Source organism: Scophthalmus maximus, chromosome 3 (genome assembly GCF_022379125.1).
Source record: "Scophthalmus maximus strain ysfricsl-2021 chromosome 3, ASM2237912v1, whole genome shotgun sequence".
NCBI lineage: Eukaryota > Metazoa > Chordata > Actinopteri > Pleuronectiformes > Scophthalmidae > Scophthalmus > Scophthalmus maximus.
In genome coordinates this window covers 13,914,844-13,938,872 of record NC_061517.1, presented here as the reverse complement: position 1 = coordinate 13,938,872, position 24,029 = coordinate 13,914,844, and the positions used below count along the sequence as shown (strand labels likewise).

At 46.4% G+C, this 24,029-nt stretch overlaps 1 protein-coding gene across 6 annotated transcripts in view; it reads right to left on the bottom strand.

Moving 5' to 3' along the window:
- The window catches only part of rerea (arginine-glutamic acid dipeptide (RE) repeats a), a 125,480-nt gene that overhangs the window by 73,676 nt on the left and 27,775 nt on the right, over window positions 1-24,029 (bottom strand). For 5 of the 6 annotated variants that reach the window (XM_035644032.2, XM_035644031.2, XM_035644028.2 and 2 more), the window contains one exon: window positions 238-733. In XM_035644032.2, coding sequence (XP_035499925.2) covers window positions 238-589 — 352 coding nt within the window. In that variant the 5' untranslated portion in view covers window positions 590-733. Of the gene's footprint in view, window positions 1-237; window positions 734-17,856; window positions 18,092-24,029 lie in introns of those variants that run through there. The other variant, XM_035644029.2, reaches the window with a different exon arrangement.

The following is a 24,029-nucleotide window of genomic DNA, read 5'->3' as shown; positions in this document are numbered from 1 at the left end:
GGAGATGCTACTTTGGATAATGTGCAATCCTTCTGTAGCTTATTGCAATAAAAAAAGAAATCAATGGTTGATCAATTATAAATGTGTCTACTAATGGCTGAAACAAGCTAATTGAGAACGAAGTGGAATAAGTGAATGAGTGAATGAGATGTTTGGCCGATTACCAATATCAGAAAGTCACAACATAGAGACTGATTTGCTTTCATTGTAGTTAGTGACCACGCCACTCGGACTTACCTCCAGGTCTGTAAACAACATCGTCCTCTGTGATGAAGGATGTTATTTCTCCGTTCTCTGTGCGCTCGTAGCGCGACTTCTTCTTGGGCGTCTTCTTCTTGCCCTTCTTGCCGGCCTCCTCGGCTGTACCACTGCCTCCGCCTGTGCTGCCGTTGTCGTTGTCGTCATCTTCGCTGTGTTCGCTCTCTGCATAGTTCTTGGCCCCGCCCTCCAGCGTACAGCTGCGTCGGGGCCTGGAGCTCTCGCTCTCCCCGTCCTGCCGGCGGGACTTGCCAGCCTCCCTCTTGTCCCGGTCCCTGTCTCTGTCTCTATCCCGCTCTTTCTCCCGCTCCTTCTCTTTGTCGGCCGTCATGATCCGCCACGTGCCTTCCTCAGTCCTCTCACGGCTGGGCCTCCGTGAAAGGTAGACTGTGAGCCTGGGCTTCAGTCTTCTGAATTTACCAATCAAATCCAGGGAGAATTTGGCCACACCAACAACCCCAGCGTTTCAGAAAAGCTGCAGAGGAAAGAAGAAGGATAATAAACATAAGCCTGTGTTCATAACAATCATCCTTACTGTACAGAAGCTACATTAAGTAAAAAGGATTGTTTTTTTGCTGGAGGAAATCTTTTGTGGGTGAGAAATAGAAGATAAGTTCCTAGAGATCAGGCAGCTGTGCTGACTCTTCTCCACATCACAGCAATTGTTGGCACTCCCCTCCAAAACCATGTATACTCTGGAGAGCACTGAGTAGCTTTATCAAAGGGCAGAGGCTTCCAGCTCAAACATTTCCATTTCAGAAAGGAAGTAAAACAGAGTTATTATAGGAAAAAGCGGGAAAAATGGAGGGCGAGAAGAGTAGAGAGAGAACTGCTGCATGCACAATGAAACACAACGAGCTATAGGGAAGTTGTAACTGTAAATAGCATGGAAACATAAAAAGGTAGCGCTGCATTGTGCCTGTAGAATTCCACAGATAATGAGTCAACTGGGTTTTTCAGCACCATTGTTGTTTGCAGTGCCACAGGAGAGGCACAGCATACAGCTCAACGACAGAGGTAAACTGGCTGGCTTTCTCTGCAAACCATCTGTGATGACACCAGGCTCAATTTGACTCATCTGTGTGCGTCTGTGTGTGGTTATGTGTGTGTACTCTGGCTTACTGGACTGCACCCAACCCCGGCCCTCTGCCCCGGCTGACAGTCAGCACTGTGTTAATGTGAAATGACAGCTCTGGAGGGAAGAACACAGAAATCCACTGGGTAAGGAAAGGAGGGGAGAAGCTGAGCCAGCCACTTTTTTTTTTACGCTGCCATTTTCAGTTGTCGTTCACTCAGAATAGCTCTTTCTCGTGCCATGATGAAATCCTCCATAAACAGCAACGCTGAAGCAGCCTGCTCTCTGCACTACACTGCCCCTACACACTGCGCCTACAAAGGACGTGTCTCATTTGCTGCCTTCGCCGCCACCCACCGCAACAAATTAAGTAGAAATACCTATTTCAGCCCCCGGAGGGATCAGACCAGGCAATCAGCCTCCGCGTTACTACGGTCATGATGGCAGAGCGGGAGAGGATTGGATAGAGAGGGATCCAGGTAGAGAGCGTGAGGTTAAGAATAGAAGAAAAGAGGAAGGTGGTAGAAAAGCGTTTGGCAGACACATTCACACACACACACACACACACACACAGACAATGAAACACGTTTGACAACGGCGCTCCTCAGCAGCGGGTGCTGTCATCTCGTGAGCAGACACCAACTGACAGGGCAGCTGCTCTTGTCGTCGGCCTCAACACAAACACCGGGCCTGATTAAACCGCAGCCTCGTCACAGCCCCATTAATCACCTAATGATGAGTTACCACGGCGACCACTGGGCTGCCAGCATATACACACACTCACACACATTAGCGCACAGTGAAGGGCTGCGAGAGGCTCCACCACGCATGTGCAAGCGAAGGAGACTCACCCACCGTGGATACACACCTCCAGTGAAGTGCAAAAATACATAGTGCTACTTCAGCCATCTCCTGTATCCATATCCAGCAGCGCGTCTTGGATCTAAACACCTCTCCTCTCCTCTAATTAGTAACATGAGCCTCTTGCACTGAAACCGAGCAGGACTCTGAACTGTTGCAAATGAAGGTCTGGCCCATTCTCCTTTGATGTTGTGGGCGGCTACAAGCTTCAATAAGTATCTTTACAATCTAGGTGTGCATCTGGAAATGCTTTACATAACTGCCTCAATCCAAACTAACATTCTCCAATGACCTTTCCTGACATTAAGATAATTGTATTTGCTAACCCTAAAAGCGATAAACAATTCTTCATACGCACATGCCCCCTTCGTCATGTATAATTGTGTTAACACTTACATTCGTCAGTTAACATTATGTTCACGTTTTTAATCTATTATTTTGTACGTAGCCATAGCTTGATCGAGATAAAAGAGCAATTTGAACAAATTGAGAGAGTAAAAAAAAGGAGTGAGTCAGTGTGAAGTGAAGTAGTAACACTGTGGCAATGAAAAGTCTTAATGTATTGATGGCTGAGATGGAAGAGAAGGAGACAGAGGAAAGTGGAGACAGGGAGAGAAAGCGAGGGAGAAGGCTCCCCACCCACGACCCGGGAAACAAAGTGCTGAGTAGAAAGCAGCGCTCGCTGCCGAGCCGATGAATAATGCTGTGAGGGGGCAGGTGAGGCTTGGAACTATTACACATCAATCACCGGGGCCAGGACCCTTTGAAAGATACCAGCTGTCTTGGTGGAAGAGAAAGGGAGGGGGCAGTGGCTGGAGAGAGAGTAGGGGGGGTGGGGGTCCCAGCCAACGGCACCTAATCCACCATTTACATTACTGCAATGGAGTGGAGGGCCACAGCCAGCGGGGCCCCGCTCAAATACATTTCTCTTCCCCATGCCTGTTTAAATGAGAGCTCTGGCCTGAAAAACCACACAGTTTGTGGCTCGATTAACACATCATCCCCCACAATGGCCACACAGCAGGTTTCAGTTACTTAACACTCTTTTTCCTCTACCTCTTTCCACCGAACAGCCCTTAAAAAAGCCATGTTTTATTCATTCCAGTTACTCCCACATTTATCCAGATCCACGCTCATCTCTGTAGTTTTAATCCAAAACCTATCTGAGGATAAACATCCAAATGATCATGCTTTCCTTGAGTACCTATACAGCGTGATAAAGCTGAAGGAATTATTTTTTTCATCCTGCCAAATTTTTGTAATTGATTATCTTGGAACAACTTCTCAAAAGATGGATATTATTCATACCGCGTTCTATAGAACAAATAATAGATAACTAGAAAAACAAGAAAAAAATATGTACATTTTAATGCAAAAAGGAATCTAACTACAATATAACCAGCACAGCGATCCACCCAGTTTTGGGAAGAGAGAATGAGAAGTCATTCATGGCATATTAAATTGGAGAATTATGAAGTAGCAAAATATGATTGGCAAGGATTTAGGGCCGGCTTTGCAGAGGGATTGAATGAAATACTCGCATGAATACAGATTAGAAGAGAACAATGTTAGCATGAATATATACAGGGTTATTAACAATGAGGGCAACTCAAATTGATCTGAATAAACCAGCAAGATCCTCAGCAGTGCATTGGATCCTCGCTGTGGTGATGTTGAGCTGCAGCAGGTTTTCTTCAGCGCCAATCCATTACCCGGTGCGATCTAATCTAAGCTGCCATCCAAGCCCCCTAGAAACAACAGCACAATGAAAGCCTCAGCTGGAGGCAGGGGGCAGGCCACTTGGTAAGGGATTCTCGGTGGTCTCTGCGCCCCGCCTGCATTGTCTTACCTGGCGCAATCATGGCTTACTTTATTCTCCGAGGCCCTCTCTGTTTTGGTTCACATTGGCAGGGCAAAGACACTTGTCTGCTCCACTTGTTTTTCAATTCACTTGATGAGTAACCACATCTTTTTTTTCTCCCCTCTGCTAAAGCTGTGCTCACAAAGGCTCTATTTTTAGCCGACATCCGGGGTTAGTTTGGAAGGTAGAAGCCATGCTGGAGAAAAGATGGCTTGAGGCTTTCCAACATCAACATTTAAACCCGTGGCAAAAAGCAAAGATTCTTAAGTACGATAACACTGTTGGCAGCAATAAACTCTCAATGTGAGAAGAAAAAAAAGATGAACCACGAAAATGTACATCTCCTCTTACAGTAGCATCCAATACTTTCTTTTTGCAATGGAAACTGTCCACAGGTACTTCCAAGCACAGACATAGGGATCAGACTGTGTTCTCCGCAGCGTCTAAGCCTCTACTCCATCTCTAGGAGAAAGGCTAAATCCTCCACTAGTCCCTGTTCTTGTGCTCTCTGTGAGCGCTCCGAACGGCCCTGAGGGGCCCGCTCCACAACCGGAGAAGTCCATTATCTACAGGGGTCTGCGAGACTTCATTTCGCAGCCCAATACCATCTCACTTCAAGACACAATAACCCCCTCTCAGACTGCCACGTTTGTCTGGCTGGAGCAAAGCTGAGGGCCATTTCAGCAGCTCCGACTGCTTGGCGGGGCATCGTGTTTTGACACGGCTCCCGAGGGAAAAGGCCAGGGCTGTCCACTGTGAACCCTTCCCCTTCCTCTAAATGAGGCGCTCTTGAAGAAAAAATGTAATCCTTAGCTCGCTAACGGTAAAGGTACAGTAAAGGACCTCTCCCAATGTGTCATTGATAAGAGAAGCAGGAGAATGCGAGGTATGCGGTGGCAGTCAGTGCTGTCATGAATGTGGCTCTTAATTGAGTTTCCTTGTAGATGTGCGGGGGCCGCTTTTCTACGGTTGTGAATAAAGTTCCTGATTTGAAACGATTTCTAGTTCCTTCACCTCTGGAGAGCTACAGACAATTCAATTTTTTGGTGAATTATATGCTGTTGTAATGGAAATTTACTCAGAGGTAAAGCTGAGGTCAGGAGAGGTAGAAACACACAGGGGACACGTTCAAGGCTGAGTTGTACTCAAAAAAGAATATCTGTATCATATAAGCATCTTCAAACATTCATCTCTATAAAACCGAAGAGAGCTCCAGCAGGAGGAGGAGGAGGGGGAAATGAGTTACATGACATTTTTGCAATCAGATGTATGCAGTGAAAAGATTTATAAAGAATGGAGCAAAAAATGTGATTTTGTCTTCTGATAAAAAGAGAGGACTCTTGAGATTTTAATATTTGAGCACTCAATCATGTACCACTTCCACTGATACTCCGCAATCACATATTCCAACTCTTCCTCGCGGATCTGCCTATCAGCTTAACGATCCCATCCGTCGGTTCAACTCCAACTGGTCGTCTAAATGAGTGTGGGTGAGGAGGGAATGTATTCATGCGGTTGCCCTACATCCTCCAGCTACTCTAATCACTATGCCACACAGAGTGACGAGCCAACGCGGAGGGGGAAGAAAAAAACCAACATAAATACAGCAGATTAGAGTGATAGATTAGACAGCTCTGACAGAGCTTCAAGAACAGCTCCTAAAAAACAGAAGCCATTAGGTCAGTACACAAAACCATCTTTCTGTCTAAATTATTTAGCTACTACCGATGTGGCAAACCTCCTCAAGCAGATGGTGTTGGTTCTAATTAGGAAGGGGTATTATATCATATGCAAATGCATCTCCTTTAACCACCAACCTCCACCCAACTAACTGATGACTGACTGCCATTTACAAGATAACAAAATTTGTCTTCTAGGCGTAGTGTCCCATTTAGTTTGTTATTCACCGTGATAATTTTTGCATTCTCGCAATCAGACCAAAAAACTCACGGGTCAGAGTGTAATCACTGCGAACATATATCGTCAGTGAACGTTCTCCAGTTGGAGATGTGTTTGGTCAAGGAAAAGGATGGCTTTAAAAAGCAGTCAGCGTGGGGGGGTGTTGCTAGAGGAGTGCAATATTCAGTGTAGCGCTCAGCCTCGTCATCCACCATCTCAGACGTGCAGGCCAGTGATCCTGGGCAGAGGGGAAGGCAGTGCACATGAGGAGAATAATATGCATCATGACTCTGTGAATGCCTCCATGCAGCCAGTGGCCATGCTTCTTAAACTATAGTCACAGACAGGGCTGAGTTGTAAATATTGCCTGATTCAGTATGCGTTTCCTCTCCTGCAACAAAAAAAAAGAAAGAAGGAAAAAAAAAAAAAAAAATGAGGAGGTGATGAAAACGCTGCTACAACAAGCAGGATCTGAGTTCAGAGCTCCCGTATCCTCTGAGGACAGCTCATAAAACATGCAGTGGCTGGGACTGGGCCTCTTACAGCAGTGGCTTACAGCAGTGGCATTTTAGTGCCACACACACACACACACACACACACACACACACACACACACACACACACACACACACACACACACACACACACACACACACACACACACACACACACACACACACACACACACACACACACACACACACACACACACACACACACACACACACACAGCAAATACATATAATTCATTTTAAAGAGTCTGAAAGAGTCGGACCTGTGTGGTTTACTGGCTGCGAATGCTTCAGGTCTTTACCTAAAAATACACAGCGGCTTGAAAAGACAACTATTTTCCAGAGCATTAGCAGCGGGAGCCTTGAACAATAGGCTTTTGGGAAAATATGAGAGGAGGGGGTGGATGTTACACAGTGTACAGTAGCGATCCACAGATTAACTCGGCCTGTTCATGTGTGAAATGGAGACTTGATCCCTAACTGATAGTGTGTTATGCCTCCAGCAAACACAAGCTGCATATTTTTCATCTTTCCAAAGACCTAACAACTGCAATATATTGGATTACACATCGCATCCTTCACTGTGCAACAAAAATTGGCACATTAATACTGCCGAAAAACAGCATTGCCCGGGCTGACTATACACCCGCTTTTGTGTTCTTTAAACCGAAGGAGAAGTGAGCCGGCTGCACAGCTGAGTTGCTGAGAATAAGCCTCAGATATTCTTGGAATGTTAATGTTGGGTTTTGACCATGGCAGCCTCACTGGCTTCTCCCCTTGTCACTGCGCCATTAATGACAATGGAAACGGTGCCTTGCCCTGCCTACGCCAAGAACACACACACTTTTAAAACAATTTTTTTTCTCCTGATGTTTGGATAAGTGACAGCGGAAGAAAAATAAATACACAGCGTTTGGTGCTGGAGTAACCGTTCAAAGTGCACTCAATTATCACAATGTTATGACACACAATCCTTAGCTAATCCCATGCTCGCATTGTCTTTGAGCACACCATATGCTCCGCTCATGCATAGGAAATCAGCCTCCAGTGCGTCTGACATTGCAGCCGCCTGGTGGAAACCTGGGGGGGGGGGGGGGTTTCGCAGCTACAGTCTTGTTAAAATAGCTCCCAACTGCATCTGAGAACTTATAAAAAGTCACTGAGAGCCCATTCACCACAGTGCAGCATTCATCTTTGTGTATGCACACGTGTCAGTCTCAAATGTGTAGGCCATTGACACACGCACACACATACATATATAAACACACACAAAAAAGGGGCACTGCTGCTGAGCAACTGTATTTGCAGTCCAGGTCAGAGTATGTGCTCAGCCAGTAAATGGCTGGAGTGTAATGTGCCTTGACCTTGTATCTTTCTTTCAGCAGCTCCTTACATATATTGCTGTCTCTCCTCATATATCACTCGGGCAAATGGTGCCCTTCACCCTGTTCCGTCCTGTCCCCTCCTTAGAAGGCTGAGGGGACATCTTTGCCTGCTGCACTCAATTGACAGCCGGGGGAAGCTTTCTCGCCGGGCACAAGGGGAGCGGGAGCACGGCGCGTCGAGGGAAAATTCTGCAGTGAATAATTATGTTTCATAACATGCCCCATCCCCCCCTCCCTCCTCCTTTATTAGCATCAAACAATAATTAATGGGGAACAAGGGCCACTGAAGAGTCTGCTTTTCGCTTTCCAGTACAAGTGGGTCAATATGCCCTTCAACCCTTTCTCTCTGCTCAACGTCAAAGCAGGAGACACCTCATCCCTCTAAAAACAGGCGCTCTTAGCTTATTTATGATGCCGGTTGCTCCGCTGGAGAAAAGGCGGCATTCCTGCTACACTCAGCACAACTGGCCAGATCACTTTACGCAGCAGTTCGCCACTTCCATCTCCACACCTCGCCTCTGCATGCCAACCCAACAATTCAATAACGAATATGAAATGCCTCCTAATTGATGTCTATGGGAGCTGGAACGGCTGAAAATGCAGGATATTGGACATGGGCTTGACTTGATTAAGTTTTTTGTTTCATGTCAAAAAATAAATAATCTCTGATCAGCAGTAGCAAAGCCAGTCCTGATCGAATTAGCTTTGCACTAAGAGCCCCATTGATCTTGGCACTCATCTGTGCAGATGAGGCCTGGAAAGCCAGCTGGTAATCCAATAGCAGGGATGGGAAGTGCTTCAAAGACTCTGCTGTGTTTGCCCACCTATCTCCTACATAGAGAGGCAAGATGTTAGCGTATGCCACTCACTGGACTGATTGAAAGCCGCGGGGCCTTGGGAGCTCCAGTGAAATGAATAAGAGCCACACTGTGACCAAAAGCAAGGTACTTGAAAGCTAGAAGTAATTGCCTTCACCGCAGCTATCATGTAATGAGTAAACAGGATGAATCAAGCAAAGCTTAGATCAGTGTTTAAATGAGCTGCGCAGTAACTTACGAGTCCAAAAATTTTAAGCAAGGCCGACATTTGAAAAGGTTCCATTACCTCGAGTGTGAAAGTGTGAGGTTCGGAGGATCGGTGTAGGGAAATCTGCCTCAACGTGGTGATAACTTCATCGCAGCTGGCATCGATGCGGAACTTCGCGTTCAATTTTGCATGAAACGAATGACATCGTACAACAGCCCAGAGGGCAGGGAGCACGTGAAATGAAACAGAGCAAAACTATGGATGTCAAAGGGTAAAACATACAGGGATCTCGATTGTAGGAGTGGTTCACATCGCTGTTGTGCATTAACTATAGTGCTGCTGCCACAGCGGCGAGCTTTCTCATATATACACACACACACACACACACCCGTAATCCATCAAGGATTCATGAGTGAATGCTCAATAACAGACTGAGTGCATTTCTCCCCTTCATATCACTGCAGCAAGAAAAGAGTGAGAACTCTTCAGCAGCCCACAGGCACACCACAAACACACACTCCTCTGGAACCACACTAATAACCTTGGGCTGCCGACCAATGCCACGGCTTTATGAAACGGTATGGGCTGTAAATAGAAGCTCCATTTCTCACCAGCAGTCTGTAACGGCTCTATTTCAGCCACCCTGTAATTAAATATTTATGTTAGCAGAGTGGTGGATCACACCGAGGTGATAACCATTTAAGAAAAATCCCAATCTGGGGCTTTTTTTTATTTCTGGCCCCTTCGCACAGCACCACAGTAAAAGACCTATTTTTAAAAGGATTATCTACAAGTGTCCCTTTAATCAGAGCACGGCAGAACTGTAGAAAATGCCTCAACAACAATCCCAGAGGAACACATTGCTCTGAAGCCCTATCAGGCAAGAGGCTCTCCTTCAGCGACAGCAGACTGAGTGAGTGAGTGGGAGTGAGGGTTTGAGGATGAAAAGGTGCACTACTACCTTGCTGTGATGTCCTCTCCAACAATCTCAGAACAAAGACCTCCATTTTGAAGTGGAGTTATGATGGCACAGGGCTTTTAAGGTCCTCTGTTGCTGTGTGTCCTATTGCTTTTCAATCCTCTTTGTTCATTATGTGAGCGAGATAAGTCACTTGTTGTGGGTCGCTGGGTGTACTACGGCAACCGGTGTGCTGCTCGAGTGCCAAAGCCGGCAGTCTGTGGGAGGGATTGTGGGCATTATAGATCACGAGGAGACAGATGTCCAGTCTTGCCCTGACGCTGACTCAAACACTGCCGCTGACCCCGGAAAAACGTGTGTTTGTAAACTGGGCTGATTCCTGGTGGGTCTTAAGTTGATCTTTATCAGAGCAATAGAGTTAGTTCACTCCATCACAGCAGCCTCCCTCTTTTACTGCCACGGGGCTGAGCAGCTTTGTTATTTATCTGAACATAAGAGGTGGATGTCCACTCTCAGTCTACTCTTCTTTTCACCGCCATCCCAGAACAATTTTGTAACAATTATACTATGTCTCAAAAGTTGTTTACCCAGATAACACTGCAATTTTCTTATCCTGAAAATCAATCCTCATCAATCCCATTCTAAGAAAGGGGTTGCATGTTTTTTACAATACACAAAGTCCAGCTATCGAAATCCGTATCAGACAGGGAAAAATGGTATCGGAACATCCCTAATAATAAAACACAAATAAAATGTTGAGGACATAAATAGTCACAATTTGCTCCATTCAAAGAAACAAAACATATCAGTTTTTTTGTTTTGAATCTGGATTAAAACAAACACAAACACGCACACGCACACACACACACACACACACACGTACATAGTGGAAGTGTTTGAGGCTTAGATGAAAAAAAGTGGCATATTTAAACCGTCTTAATGTGCGCTTTAGCTAATATACTCACACACAGCCAGGGTAGCATACGTAAGTAAGGCTACCAAGCATCCATTTAAATTGGTGTGATAGTAACTATAGTAACTGTGAGCTTTGTTGCAGTCACAAGGCAGCGCTTGGTTCAGTTTGTCATTAACTAAGCAATAGTGTAAGATAAATAAGTAGATTTCTGTTCGGCCAAAACACATTTTCCCTCGTCCTTGAAATCACAAGATACTGTTGGTGCTGAGCCCTGCTACGCTGCCACCATGTGATAAACATTACGAGATGTTTGATGGTTTGTGCAAAAAAATAAACAGCAACCTGATTTCCAAGTGTGTTAAAAATGACACCAGGCGTGAGCAAACAAAGAAATGTGCAGTTTAGATAAATGCATAAACCCTAATTTAGAAGAATGAGAAACGCTGCTGCACTAAATAAGTGTCATGCTCCAATAAGCAGAATCAAACCCTGGGAGCATCTGCTGCCTTTAAGTCTCCCTCTCTTTGTTTTATGGTGCGCCGTCACAGTTAATGATTTCCTCAAGATCTCCATTTTCCACGTACAATTTACATGTTTGAAATTCTCAGTTGAGCAGACGCAGGTTTTGTAGAGCTGAATCCAAAGAGCGCTTGGGCAAAGCTTGGAAATTTAAGTTTCAAAGGCTAGCTTGATCCAGAGGAAACAGACAAGGTATCAGCATATTGCCTTTCAGTTTCTCCTTGTTTACATATCTGGATTGTGCAGTCATCCCTTCCAGGGAGAATCACCGCCAGCAAAAACAATTACACTCCTCCCCCCACCCGAGCACAAGCCTCTCACTGACTGCCTCGACTCAGCTTGACAATCAGGCGCATTAGATCTTTCTGAGAATTAACGCTAGTTAACTTAAAGCACTGACACACATCAAGAATGGTCATTAGCCTGTCTTTTTAGCATAAAAAACAGGAATGATTTGCCGGTTCAGAGAGATCATCTCCCGACATGCAGCCCGGGGCAGCCCTCGCCATCAACCTCATTATTTTTTGGAAGAACAAGGCCACGAATGAATCCTGTTGGATTAAATGTAAGGTGCTCTCATTATGACCTGGCTTGCACGCAGCCGCAGCAGCACACTGCTCCTCTCACAGACAAAAGAAAATGGAGTAACTCGCCAATACTGTAAATATGTGGATGATTATCACTAAACCAAGCAATAAAACCAAAGTGCAATTGTTGGAGAGCATCACTCTCATGCAGCTGCACTTACTGCAGTCAAAAAAAAAAAAAAAATTAAAAATAAGCTGTCAAATGTTGGCTTTTTGGTGGAGCTGAGCTGACAACTGCCAATGATGCACCGTGAGTGATAAAGACATTCACTCCTGCTTAGAGAGAGGGTTTTTTCTCCCCACATGCGATAGTCTGCAATGCTCCGGCGCTTTCATTACTGGATAGAAAGAGGCTGTTGCTGTGTTTTCCCCATTTACGTTGCCAGGGCGACAAATGAAAAGCAAATCATCCGCACAACTAATCAAATGACTGAGTGACAACAAGTCAATACTTTCTCATTGTGTGGACAAGCAATATATCTGCACAGTAGCGGGCTGTGCTGCGAGGCTTAGGCAATGCTAGACTCAGAGCATTATACGGATAATGTGTCAATAATCTGGCTCAGTGCGGCTGTTAAGAGCAGTGCCAATAAAGACGCAGTATCAAAAGACAACCTTCACCGAGCGTCGGCTAAATTACCAACGCAACAGACATCGCCTAGATGCTGTACTTCAAACAAAACATACCCGTGTAATGGGGACAAGCCAACAAAAGACAAAAATGTAATTGCACATTGATCTTTCGCGGTCTGAGGACAAACCACTCAAAGGCAACAATATGTAAACACCAACCTCATCGAGATATTAAGGGAGAATGGCAGAACTGGGATCTACAGCCACTGAGTGGTGTGTGTGCTCAGACAATTCATATTTCATCCATTTCCTTTTAATTCCTTGGGGCTCACTTGTCATTTAAAAAAGACGTCTCATTAAAACCAAAACCCAGACAATTAGCTTGCTTTTCATTACATCCTGAACAACAACAAAAATTCTGCAACACCACACATCATCTCTACAAGCCTGGTTAAACACAGGCGAGATCAATGGGGAAATTTATCAGCAAATATCACCATTCGCTGGCTGGCAAGTAATCATTAAGGAATGGTACTGATGCATTATTCATCGGCTAATGTATAATTCAGACTTAACAGCAGATTCTATGCATAAATAAAGCTGTGATACATTTAAACAGATTAAATGTTTACTTGCTAAAATAGGATATGAATGCGCCGCATGAATGCCTCCCCGCTGCCGCCACTCGATTATTTGCAACCATTCCTGAGGATGTGGGGATGAAAGGTGGGTACTGAAATATAGACTCTGACAGCCCACTCATCATATCACATACACTTAATGGACAGGAGATTCGGATATCAAATACATGGTGGTGAGAAGGGAGGGGGGGGGGGCTGCTTCTAGCTCCCAAACAGCAGTCTCGTTCTTTGTTCTTAGCGAATGAAAATTAGGATTATTCAATAAGCACACATTACCGTTTAACAGTGGCACAATTTCATTTTCTGGCACATGAAGATTTATGTGCTGTCACTGTCACTTTCGTCTCCCCTGGACATCTGCACCCGCGCTTAAACGTCGTGCTGAGATTGTGAGGATGTTCAGGCTGAAGTGTCAGAGCCGGTGTCAGAGGGACAGTCAACGGGGAGGACAAGGAGGCAGTGAGGGGACAGGGGCTCCATCTGACGGTTTTCGGAGCAGGCGGCCCTGTGGGGATCGCCATTCCACTTTATGACCATGCACTGAATTAACGAGGCCAGATGCCCCCACCCGACTACTTAACATGTGTGAAAGTGCCCTCCAATGGGCTCAGCTGCTTTAAGGGTGTACAGCCAGACAGAGGGGAAGGGGGGTAGGGCCTTTTTTCAATTATACCAATTTCTCACTCATCGTTGGCTCCAGAGGTTTATGTTAATTAAAGATATCAGCCCTTCCTCTGTGCACACAACAAAATTAGATGGAATTTTCTGTGAACAATCAAAGCACCTCTACAGTCCTTCATCTCTCTTTCAGTAGTCACCCACCAGAGGGTACGGCCTCCTTAGCGCCGCCGCCAAAGTTTCATGTGTACTCTGTCAATCTGCGGCTAATGTATTCTAAATGAGTCACTGGTACAAGACTATCTGCAAGGACAATAGGTCAGGAAACGCCGAGCGCGCTCACTCCATTTGGAGATGAAAGCCATTTACAGAATCAACAAGACCTGAAGCGATTCATCATTGGCCCTCAAAAACCATGCGTCTGCTTCTGTGCCGGGGGGTCGGTATCAACAATGGTGTGGAGGCCATGACTCCTCATTGATTTTCCGCCTGGCTTTTATGACAAGTCGGCTCTGGCATTGCTGTATTGTTGGGGTCAAAAGTGGGAGGGTCACTGGGAGATCTACCTTTTTATGAGGCTGAGCTATATGCAGCCAAAAGTCTGGACTTGTAATTTACCCACACTTACATGTTCAACATCTTAAGTTGTTTTGTTTTTTTGATGGGTTAAACATCACCTCTTGTTTTCATTCATGTGGCTTATTATAATAACAACAGGACGGTTTCTTTGTAATTACAATAGAATACAGTTGAGTCAAACAGAAACGCATGACGACTCCAGCAAACTAACTCATTAGAAAGAGAATGAACGGTCCGCCAACACTGCATCAGTTACAACTCAACTTTCTCTGATTCCTCATGCATTACATCATACCATTAAAAGGCAACACACACAGACAAGCTCAGAGTGTGTGTGATTTTTTTTTCTTCTTCTACCAGCCAGCAAACTGCCATCATCCTAACGCGGGGAGGGAAAGGGGGGTGCAGAGACACAGCATGGCGCAATCCCAGTGAGGGCCATCATGCGAGCAAGTTAAATAACGTTTTTCCAATGCCCTGTCAAACATTCAGCCGTGTCTGAGCAGCTAGACAGCACGTTACAGCATTACTCTATGAAGCACCGCGCGCTCTCTGTACGGTCAGAAACTGCCTCTTTGATCCGGATATCGCCACTCAGTATCCTCAGAGGTGACACTCACACACGCGCCTGTATGTGAGGTGAATGTGTACTAGCTCCCCGTCGCTCGTCAGCGGTGAGACTTGTGTTTGTGAAGGGGGGGGGGGGTGACTCACACTGCTACTCTGCTTTCCTTTGGTTTACACGACTCAACAACAGACTGCGGACTCAGACCCGGCTCAAATTGCACATCAGATTTAATTTCCCACAAACTCTGGTATGAGCACTGCAAATAGAGATGATGCGAAATGATACAGACAGCAGAATGGCAGTGTGTACATAATTAGGACTTAGGCCACTATATTCTCGTCGGATCGAGGAGCCTTACTGTGAAACGCTCAGTGCCTTCCTTCCCATACAAATCCCACGCTGCAGGTCAACTCGAGCTCTTGTGTCAGCTCCATTAAGAGGGCTGACCGCCACTTCCCTTTTCATCCAATCCACAAGTAGTGAAACTAAATGGTTTTCCAAACCTCTGGGGACGAGAGGAAGCTGCCGTCTCAAAACGTGTTCAGCAATACAAGCCGTGCGAGTTCTCCAACATGAACGTGCTGGCTGACATTGTGATTGCATGTTTATCATATTAAGCTGCCAAACCATAATGGTTTCTGCCACACAACTAGTGACCATTACCATAAAAAAGGCCTATCACTCGAATAAAGGACTGACCCTGGACACATGGGTGAGGACCAAATAGAAAATAGCATCAAGACCGCTAGTGTCGGTTTCTGTAAAAGGCTCAGTGTCACCTGTGCACGGCAAGTGCTACTGGCTTCATTTTTGGAAGAGATGATGTAGTCGACCACATTTATTTCTTGACTGGGTCTTATCAGTCACCAGACAAGCGGCGAATGTAAAGTGCTGCAAACAGTTACTGTCAGCAACAGTTCAACCTCACCGTCCGTCCATGAAAAGAAAAACAGTCTTACGTTTGGCCGTGGCCGTTTCTTGTTTGTAGTATTTTCTGAAACGAAGAAACCTCCTGTTTACACCGGCTCACCCCAGAGTATGTGCGTGGCCATGTGATATGCATTTTCAAGTGGGACAGTGTGGGCGGAGATGGAGCCGGCACGTCTTTCGTTTTTTGACCAATATAGTGGCACAAATTAAGTCATATGACGAGTGACATCCCCTGAAAATCATCCATGAAAGGGAATTAAGATTTGTCGCCTCCAACATCTTTACACTCCATCTTCTATCGAAATCAAAGATGACTCCCATTTCAGATTAGCGAGCACTTGCTGACAAGTTCAGCTTTGTTCAGAGTTACAGGAACAACAAGAAAGACAACCACTGTCAAATGTTATACCACAATGACACTCTCATAGCTAATAAACTGTCACATGTTCATGTGAGCACTGCGTGTGAGGCCGACAAAGCCTTGAATGTTTTTAGCTGGAGTGAGTTTCCTTTATGTTTCAACAGTCAACCATTATCTGCAGCGGTTGTGTCGATCATTAGCCCGATGCAGGGTCGTCCCACTCAAGTGGATTAATCACATCTGAATCATTAAGCTAGAGGTCACTTCTCAGATCGGGGGGGGGGGGACAAAATAAAATGCCACAAGAAGCTGGGCATGGTGGAGATTAGCTCCTCACAATTAGCAATGCAACATCCGAAGTCTGTGCAAGAGCTCGGTGGAAAACGCAGCGGCGGTGGGAAGATCTCAGGAAGGGGCTGTCTTTATGTGGCAGAGATTGAAGGCAACCCCCCACCCCTCAATTTGAATGTTGTTTCAGTGCCGAGACGTTAATTGTGCTTATGTGGCTTCGTACCCTGTGGATTCAGTCACATGAAGACTTAGTATGTCTGATGTTACGGTGATTCAGGCAAACAAGCCCTCCTCCCTCTTTTACTTCGACCGCAAAACAGTAGATAAGCTGCCTTTCAGACAAATGACTGTAGTCTGCTTTCAGATCCTAAGCTGCCCTCTCCTACACAGACACACATCCCACAGCCCCCCCTCGCTCTTCACAACAACAGGCACAGACCCCCCCCCCCACAGTGAGGGCTGCATGTGCCTGGGCCAGAGTTCATAGCCTGTGGGCTGCTGAAGGAGGGGGAAGTCAAGTTAGTTTGGTGGTCCTTCAACAGTTTGCAACTGGTTCACACAAGCCCCCCCCCCCCCCCCTTTGAAAAACACCAATCCGTTATTACAGTCCAACAAGCAAGGCAGTAAATCCAACAGCCAATCCCTTTACATGAAACCCGGAGGGGGGGTGGGGGGGGCCCACTTGTCAAATTTGACTCATCGAGATTTATTTCCACAAACCCCCCCCCTCTGACAACACAACTTTTTCCCCCTTTCCCTCAGAATTGTTTGCTCACACACAGCTCAGTGGAGTGGTTCCTGGGCATCTCTCTCTCTCTCCCCCCCTCAATCAGTCTCTCTCTCTCTCTCTCTCTCTCCTCCCCCCCCTCAATCAGTCTCTCTCCCCCCCCCCTCAATCAGTCTCTCTCTCTCTCTCTCTCTCTCTCCCCCTCAATCAGTCTCTCTCTCTCTCTCTCTCTCTCTCTCTCCCCCCCCCTCAATCAGTCTCTCTCTCTCCCCCCCCCCCCCCCCTCTCTTCTCCCCCCCCCTCAACAAGTCTCTCTCTGAACCCACCAGCCGCTGGAGGTTAGGAGGTTGCTCGAGGCTCCGCTGCGCGTCGCGGGCTGAGCCAAGTTCCGCAGGCAAACTTTTCAGACTCTCCAGGGCACTCACGGACAGAAGGAGAAGAAGAAGAAGAAGAAGAAGAAGGAGAAGAAGGAGAAGAAGAAGGAAACAGGAACACATTTGACCCGAGGTCACACGCGCTTCCCGCTCCGGGTTTAAACAACATCGGGACACTTTTCTCGAAGCGCAAAGTTCCACCAGGCTCTCAGTCATCACCATTGTCCAAACTCCATGTCTGCACACACACACACACACTCTCTCACACACACACACACACACACACACACACACACACACACACACTCTCTGCGCCCTCCTCCACCACCAACCACAACCATCCTGTAGTCTCTCGTCCCTGTGTCCAACTACTCACCCGCCAGTCTGGAGCTTCGCGGGGTCCCAGAGACTGCTGCAGGCAAGTTGAAAAATCGCGAGCTTTGCCCGAGATGACCCACCGAACTTTCACCAACAAAAAGAAAAGAAAAGAAAAGCGAGAAGACGCAGCCAAGCGAGCTGGGCCAAATCCAAGACCCGGGACAGAGTGAGGCGAACGCGCACACTTTGCTTCTCCCTCCTCCCTTCCGTCGGACCCCTCGTTTGTGGTGGCGCACGCCGGCCGCGCGGAGGGGGCTCCGGGCTGGGGGCTCCGGGCTGGGGGCTCCGGGCTGGGGGCTCCGGGCCGAGCACTTGCTTCGACAAAAGACGGTTGCACTTCACTGACACACTCTTCGTGTCCCAGATCGCCGAGGGAGGAAGAAGAGAGAAAAAATGTCAGAGGAACTGGTCCCCCCCCCGTCCAGACCGCTCCGATGCGCCCCCTTGTTGTTGTTGTTGTTGTTGTTGTTGTTGTTGTTGCAGTCGAGGATAGTGTCCACATGAGAAGTCTCACGGCTGTTTCGAGGAGGCAGGAAACCAGCGAGTTCAACGTTTACAGGCTCCGCTTCCTTTTTCTTCCCCACACACACACACACACACACACACATGCAGACACACTCTCTCTCTCTCTCTCTCTCTCCCTCTTCCCTGTGCACACACACTCCACGCTCTCCCTATCGCGCCCTCCGTCTCTGTAAACCCCCTCCTCCTCCTCCTCCTCCTCCTCTTCAGCTGTTCAACAGACGCATCCACATGGCTGACCTAGTCTTTCTTCATCCAGACACTAGTGAAGGAGAATTACCTCGACCACACTCAACAAAAAAAAAACTGTGGGGGGGGGGGGGGAAATCCCGAGCGAAACAAAAACATGGACTGGATTCAAATAATCGTCAGGGACAAAAGGGTGGTGGTGGTTTGGGAGGAGAGGGGAGGAGGAGGAGGAGGAGGAGGAGGGGGAGGAGTGGGGGGCGCCAATGGGGCTGGTGATTGATGGCAGCCCCATAGGGACACACCGTGTGTGTGTGTGTGTGTGTGTGTGTGTGTGTGTGCGTGCCACAGCGGCCCAAGCCCCAGCCACCATCATCAGCCGATCAATGGCAGCGCTTATGGGAATGTAAGACTAAAGAAAAAGACAATGAGAGCCGGGAATATTTGCGCCAGTGTCTTGTTGATGACGAGTTCCCAGCCCGGGCTTCTTCAATGGCACCACAGCGCAACAGCATGGCGTGGTTATTGGTTAAATAAGAAATAAAACAATGAAATGCTCTTATGTACAGATATCTATATCTATAGATATAGATATAGATATATATTGTGGAATATGCATCTGTTGGCGGAGACGCGAGAGGGGGAGGTGGGGAGAGACATCCGCTCAGGCTTGTGCAGCTCATTTGCATTTTTGGATAATGAATTAATTAGTCACCCCCACCCATTTAGAAAAAAAAGGCAGAAACAAGCAGGGAAGATAATGTGAATAGTCCATTAGCCGCGTGTGAGAGGCTGATTTTAATGACATCCAATGTGACCCTGGTCATTTTCCAAGGTCTCAGTATAGTCTCAGTTTGTGGTATATGCCAAACACAGTTTTGTTTTCTTTTTCATCTAAATGATACTATTGAATTATATATATAATTAAAATCTGACCATCTGCCCCCACACAAGTAAGAGGAGTGGGGAAACAAAGATGGACGGCATTCCGTTATAAATTATTAAGAGGATTCCCATTTTCGAGTGGACAATTGGCTTGACACAGTTTCATTGTCTTAAACATGATATTGGATCACTGTCAAAATCCAATTAACCACAGCAAATAGTCTGTTGGTTGCACTGATTGCTTAAGTCAAACACGGGCAACAGGAGAGGCCAGGCAGCGAGGGAACGGAGCGGAGGCTGCTGTGCAGCGGGGTCTTGCATTGTGTCCTCTTCGTTTCAGGGTTGGGGCTGGGGGTGGGTTTTCTTTTGGGGAGGGGGGTGTCCTGCTGTGCTGGTAAAATCCTTTTCCAGTTCCTGAGGCTACTGTCCTGAGAAGTCGTATTCCCCGCCACATGGTAACCTAACACCACGGCAGCCGCAGCTCCTCTCTTATCACTGTATGTATTCATTTCACAGGGTCAATATCTATGATATTTACACACACACACACACACACACACAGTCTGCTGCCTTTCCTGAGTTACACAAACATTCAAATAATCCAAGAATGGCAGGGAGGTGGAAATGCACACCTCTATGCTTTTCTGACGCACAATGGAAGTCAACATTTTTGAATTTAAAAGGCTCCAGAAACGGATCCTTTCGTGGTTCCGAGAGGGAACCAGTCAAGTGCCATCGTTTCTCAGTAGGTCTGTGAGGCTTAAATTGGCTGAAGGCAGCAAGTGAAGGGTGAATGCAGTGAATCCTGTCAGAAGGCAGAGCTGGATTGGCTGGCAGGGCAGGCTCCCCCTCTCTGGCAGATGAGATCCCATTATCAGGCAGACGAGAACTCCACCTCCAGGATTTCACAGCTCCTCTGTTTATCACATGGCTCTTTCAAGTTGGGCACCATTAACCGATAATGAAAGGAGACAACCGGTGAAGTTACAAGCAAAGCACTCCACATTCTACAGGCCTAAGCATGTATCTGGGAAGCTGACTGTGTCTATTCAGTTCTGTTCAGCATTCAAACGGCCCATCACAATAACTTTTTCCCTTTTAGCACCCGCCTTCCTACAGTGCCTTCGATCCCAAACAGAACAAAACAAGTGGTTGCTTGGTGCCTCTTTCTGAATTCAGAGGAAATTACATCTAACGGAGCTGCGCGCTGCTCGAAAGAGAAAAAGAATGACACTTTTATGCGACACTCTTTTTCCTCAAGATTATTAAAAGAAGAGCGGTTCCTCGTAAGGGGGGGGGGCGGGGGTCAATGGCACAATAAAGCAACACAAACTATCATTTTAAAATATGTTTTTCCCCGACCACATCAAACATAATTAGTACAAGTGTTACTAAACAAAAAAGACTACAAGACTGCCACTGAATCAAAGGCCAACATGGCCCACAACCACCCCCAGCCCCCCTCCTCCGCAGCCTGACTACTCCATTTATGGTTTATAGGCTTCTGTAGCCACTTACGCTCATTAAAAATGAATACTTAACAAAAGCTGTGGCTGACACACACTGTTTGCTTTAGCCTGATTTTATCCACCCAGGAGAAAAACAAGCCACTCAGAGGCAGCAAACACAGAATGCGAGCAAAAAGAGAGATAGGGAGAAAGTGCTCGGCAATACAAATAAGTCAGCCAGAAGCTGAAACAACAGGGAAAAAAAAAAGTGCCATGGATGACTGAGCCAAGCCTGTGAGAGACTTGGCAAGCCTCAGAGGCCCTGGCCTCTTAAGCACTCATATCTAGTAACTTCATTTAATACATTCAACAGGGATGAGCAGACAAGTTGAAGGGAGAAAAAAAAAGGGGGGGGGCGGGGTGCTGCTGAGAGAAGAAAACAGACTTGTAAACCAAGAGGAGGGTTAGGTTGTGGCGGTGGTGCGGGTGTACTTCAGAAGCTCGGTTTTAACACATGACTAAATCTCTGCAGTGTAACAAGCCAACTTCCCTGCTGCTTAAACATAATACGGGGAGGGAGAGCGGATGTGCCAGACCGAACCTCGAGACCATTTTACCATTCGCAGGCAGGTATTATCTACCAGAGCCGCTCTGCACATGATACAAACTCGTACAGTGCTATTCCAGATGGGGCCCTAAAGCTGGGACTCGCTCTTTGCCACACGTACTATATCCATAAAGAACAAAGAGTGTGTGACTGCTGTGTGAAGTTACTGTTCCTCATACTGACGGCAAGAGCTGATAAACCTGCCCCCGCCACCCCCGCCACCCCTTTCTCTGTCGGCAGGCAAGCAACATGAAAAAGAATTTTACAAAAGCTGACTTCCAATCATTCATTGCCCCTTTTAGCCTTCATGGATTCGTAAGAGAGCACTTTTACAACTTGGGGAATCCAAAGGGGAAAAAGGGTCTTACATGACTAATTAAAACGCAGACTTTGCCCGGAGGGGGTTGAGCGAGGGGGAAGCAATAAAACAATCCTCTCCGATCTCCCGACAACGTAACCCAAGAAAATTACTCGACTAAATATGGTTTAACGACACGCTTGTGGATATGAGGAATCGGGGTTTTCAAGGATTTTTGCTTTCGCCAAAAAGAACATTGTTCGACAGCGTCAAATTTCATCGATCAAAAAGAAAGAAAAACCAAGCAAAGAGGAAGAGGTCACACTTCTCTGCACAAACAGGCGACAAAAAGACTAACGGAAAACAAAGATGTCCTTCGGAGACGAACCAAACACACAGATCGTAATGAGGCGGCTACCTAGCAAGCCTTTATTTGAGATCATTGACACAGTTGTAAAAATGTGAGGGAAGACGGGGACTGGTATTTCACTTTAGGCAATCAGTGCGATGTCTAGCCTCACATAGCTCTCTTGTTGACATAGCTATTCACCGTCACATTTGGCAGCCTCGCAACACTCTGAAAACCAAGACACTTGTAAGCTGCATACGTCTAATCTGTTTGCCAAAGCTACCCGAGCTACTCAAGAGAGTGAAACTTGCTTGCAGCTGCCATTTGGTAAAACTATTGCATTTATATATATATATAATAATAAAAAAACAATGTAGGTAAACCTTATTCCAGATGGAGTTCGCTCCCACCTGGCTTCAAACTGATCAAATGTTAGAGAGATCTCTATGAAACAAAGAAATAAAACACGGCAAAACCTGCTGCAAATATTGATCCTATGTTCTCATGAAATGACTGTCTAAAATACGTATACCGATATCTCTCATCATAATAGCATGAAAAAAGGCAAGAAAAAGACTTCATAGGTTGTTTTTCTGTTCGGCGTCAGATTCATGAAGCTAAACGAAAGCGGGAGCTTTCCCTTTCTTTTGCCCAAAGTTGATGTGTCAGTCCTGTATCAGACACTGTTATATTTCCGGTTGCATTTCCTTCTGTAGAAGGTAAATTAATGCAAATAAAAAAAAAACATTTGTTAAAGAGAATCATGATGTTGATTCTAAGAAGGAAACGGTGATTCTCATTTTATCCCGGATCGTGCAGCCCTAGCACTTGTTTAGTACCGAAGATGCTATATTCTTCCACATTCTTAAAGCTCTCACATGGACTCTCTGTCTGTTCGCTTCTCCAAGCAAAAAAGGGCCACATTTGTCTGAATAAAAGAGTAGTTCAGGCTGAGGAATGAGACTGGATTTCCAAGACGGCCACAGAGAGAGAGAGACAGAGACAGAGAGACAGAGTGCAGGCTGTGGTGCAAAAGAGGAAGTTTACATTTCAGGCAAATCCTTTTGTGAACAAAGACACAGCTAAACAAACAGTACTTGTGTCTGACGCTTGGTTCTGGATCCAGTTAGGAAAATCCTATTTAAGCAAAGTGTTTCAAAGTGATCCGCAGCCTGCGAAGCAAAAGGGGTCCGTCATAATGAAAGCAGAAGGGAGAGGAGGTGGCGGCGGGGGTTTATGTGATTCCTGTGTGGTTACCGTCTCCAGGCTGATGTGATCTGAAAGCCAGTAACGGCTCCATTTCACACTGAGCACATGGCTGTCTCACCTCCAGACACTGCCACCCTATGGACAGTGAGCAGAGGTGCAGCTCCGCGCTGTTTCTGTGCTAAGAGACGGGGTGGGGGGCAGGGGGACTGAGGCGCATGTAGTGTGTACAACAAAAAATTAACCACACACGATAATTCACGACATGCGTATTAAGAAGCTCTATATGGCCCACAAAGCTGTGTCTGTCCCCCCCCCCTCCAGTGCCAATGCTTATTCAGAAATCAATTATTCTCCGCTGGTCTCACATGGCTGCTCTCAGTGTGTAAGCTAATGATTCAGCCATCTAGTTTACAGATAGATAGCGGTAACTACAATAGGCACATCCATTTTAGGGCAGAGGAACAAGATTCTCAAGCCGTTCAAGCCTAATCTTTTCCACATCTGGGATGTTTTCCACCTCCCGTTTTTATGAATAACAGCAGAGAGGAGTAATCTGAAAGGCAAATGTATGGTCAGCGTGTCAGCACTGGGTGTGGTGAAAAAAAAAGTGTTATCCAGAGAGACAGCACGCAGAAGTGGTGTCGAGGCCCTGTTAGGAGATTAGGCG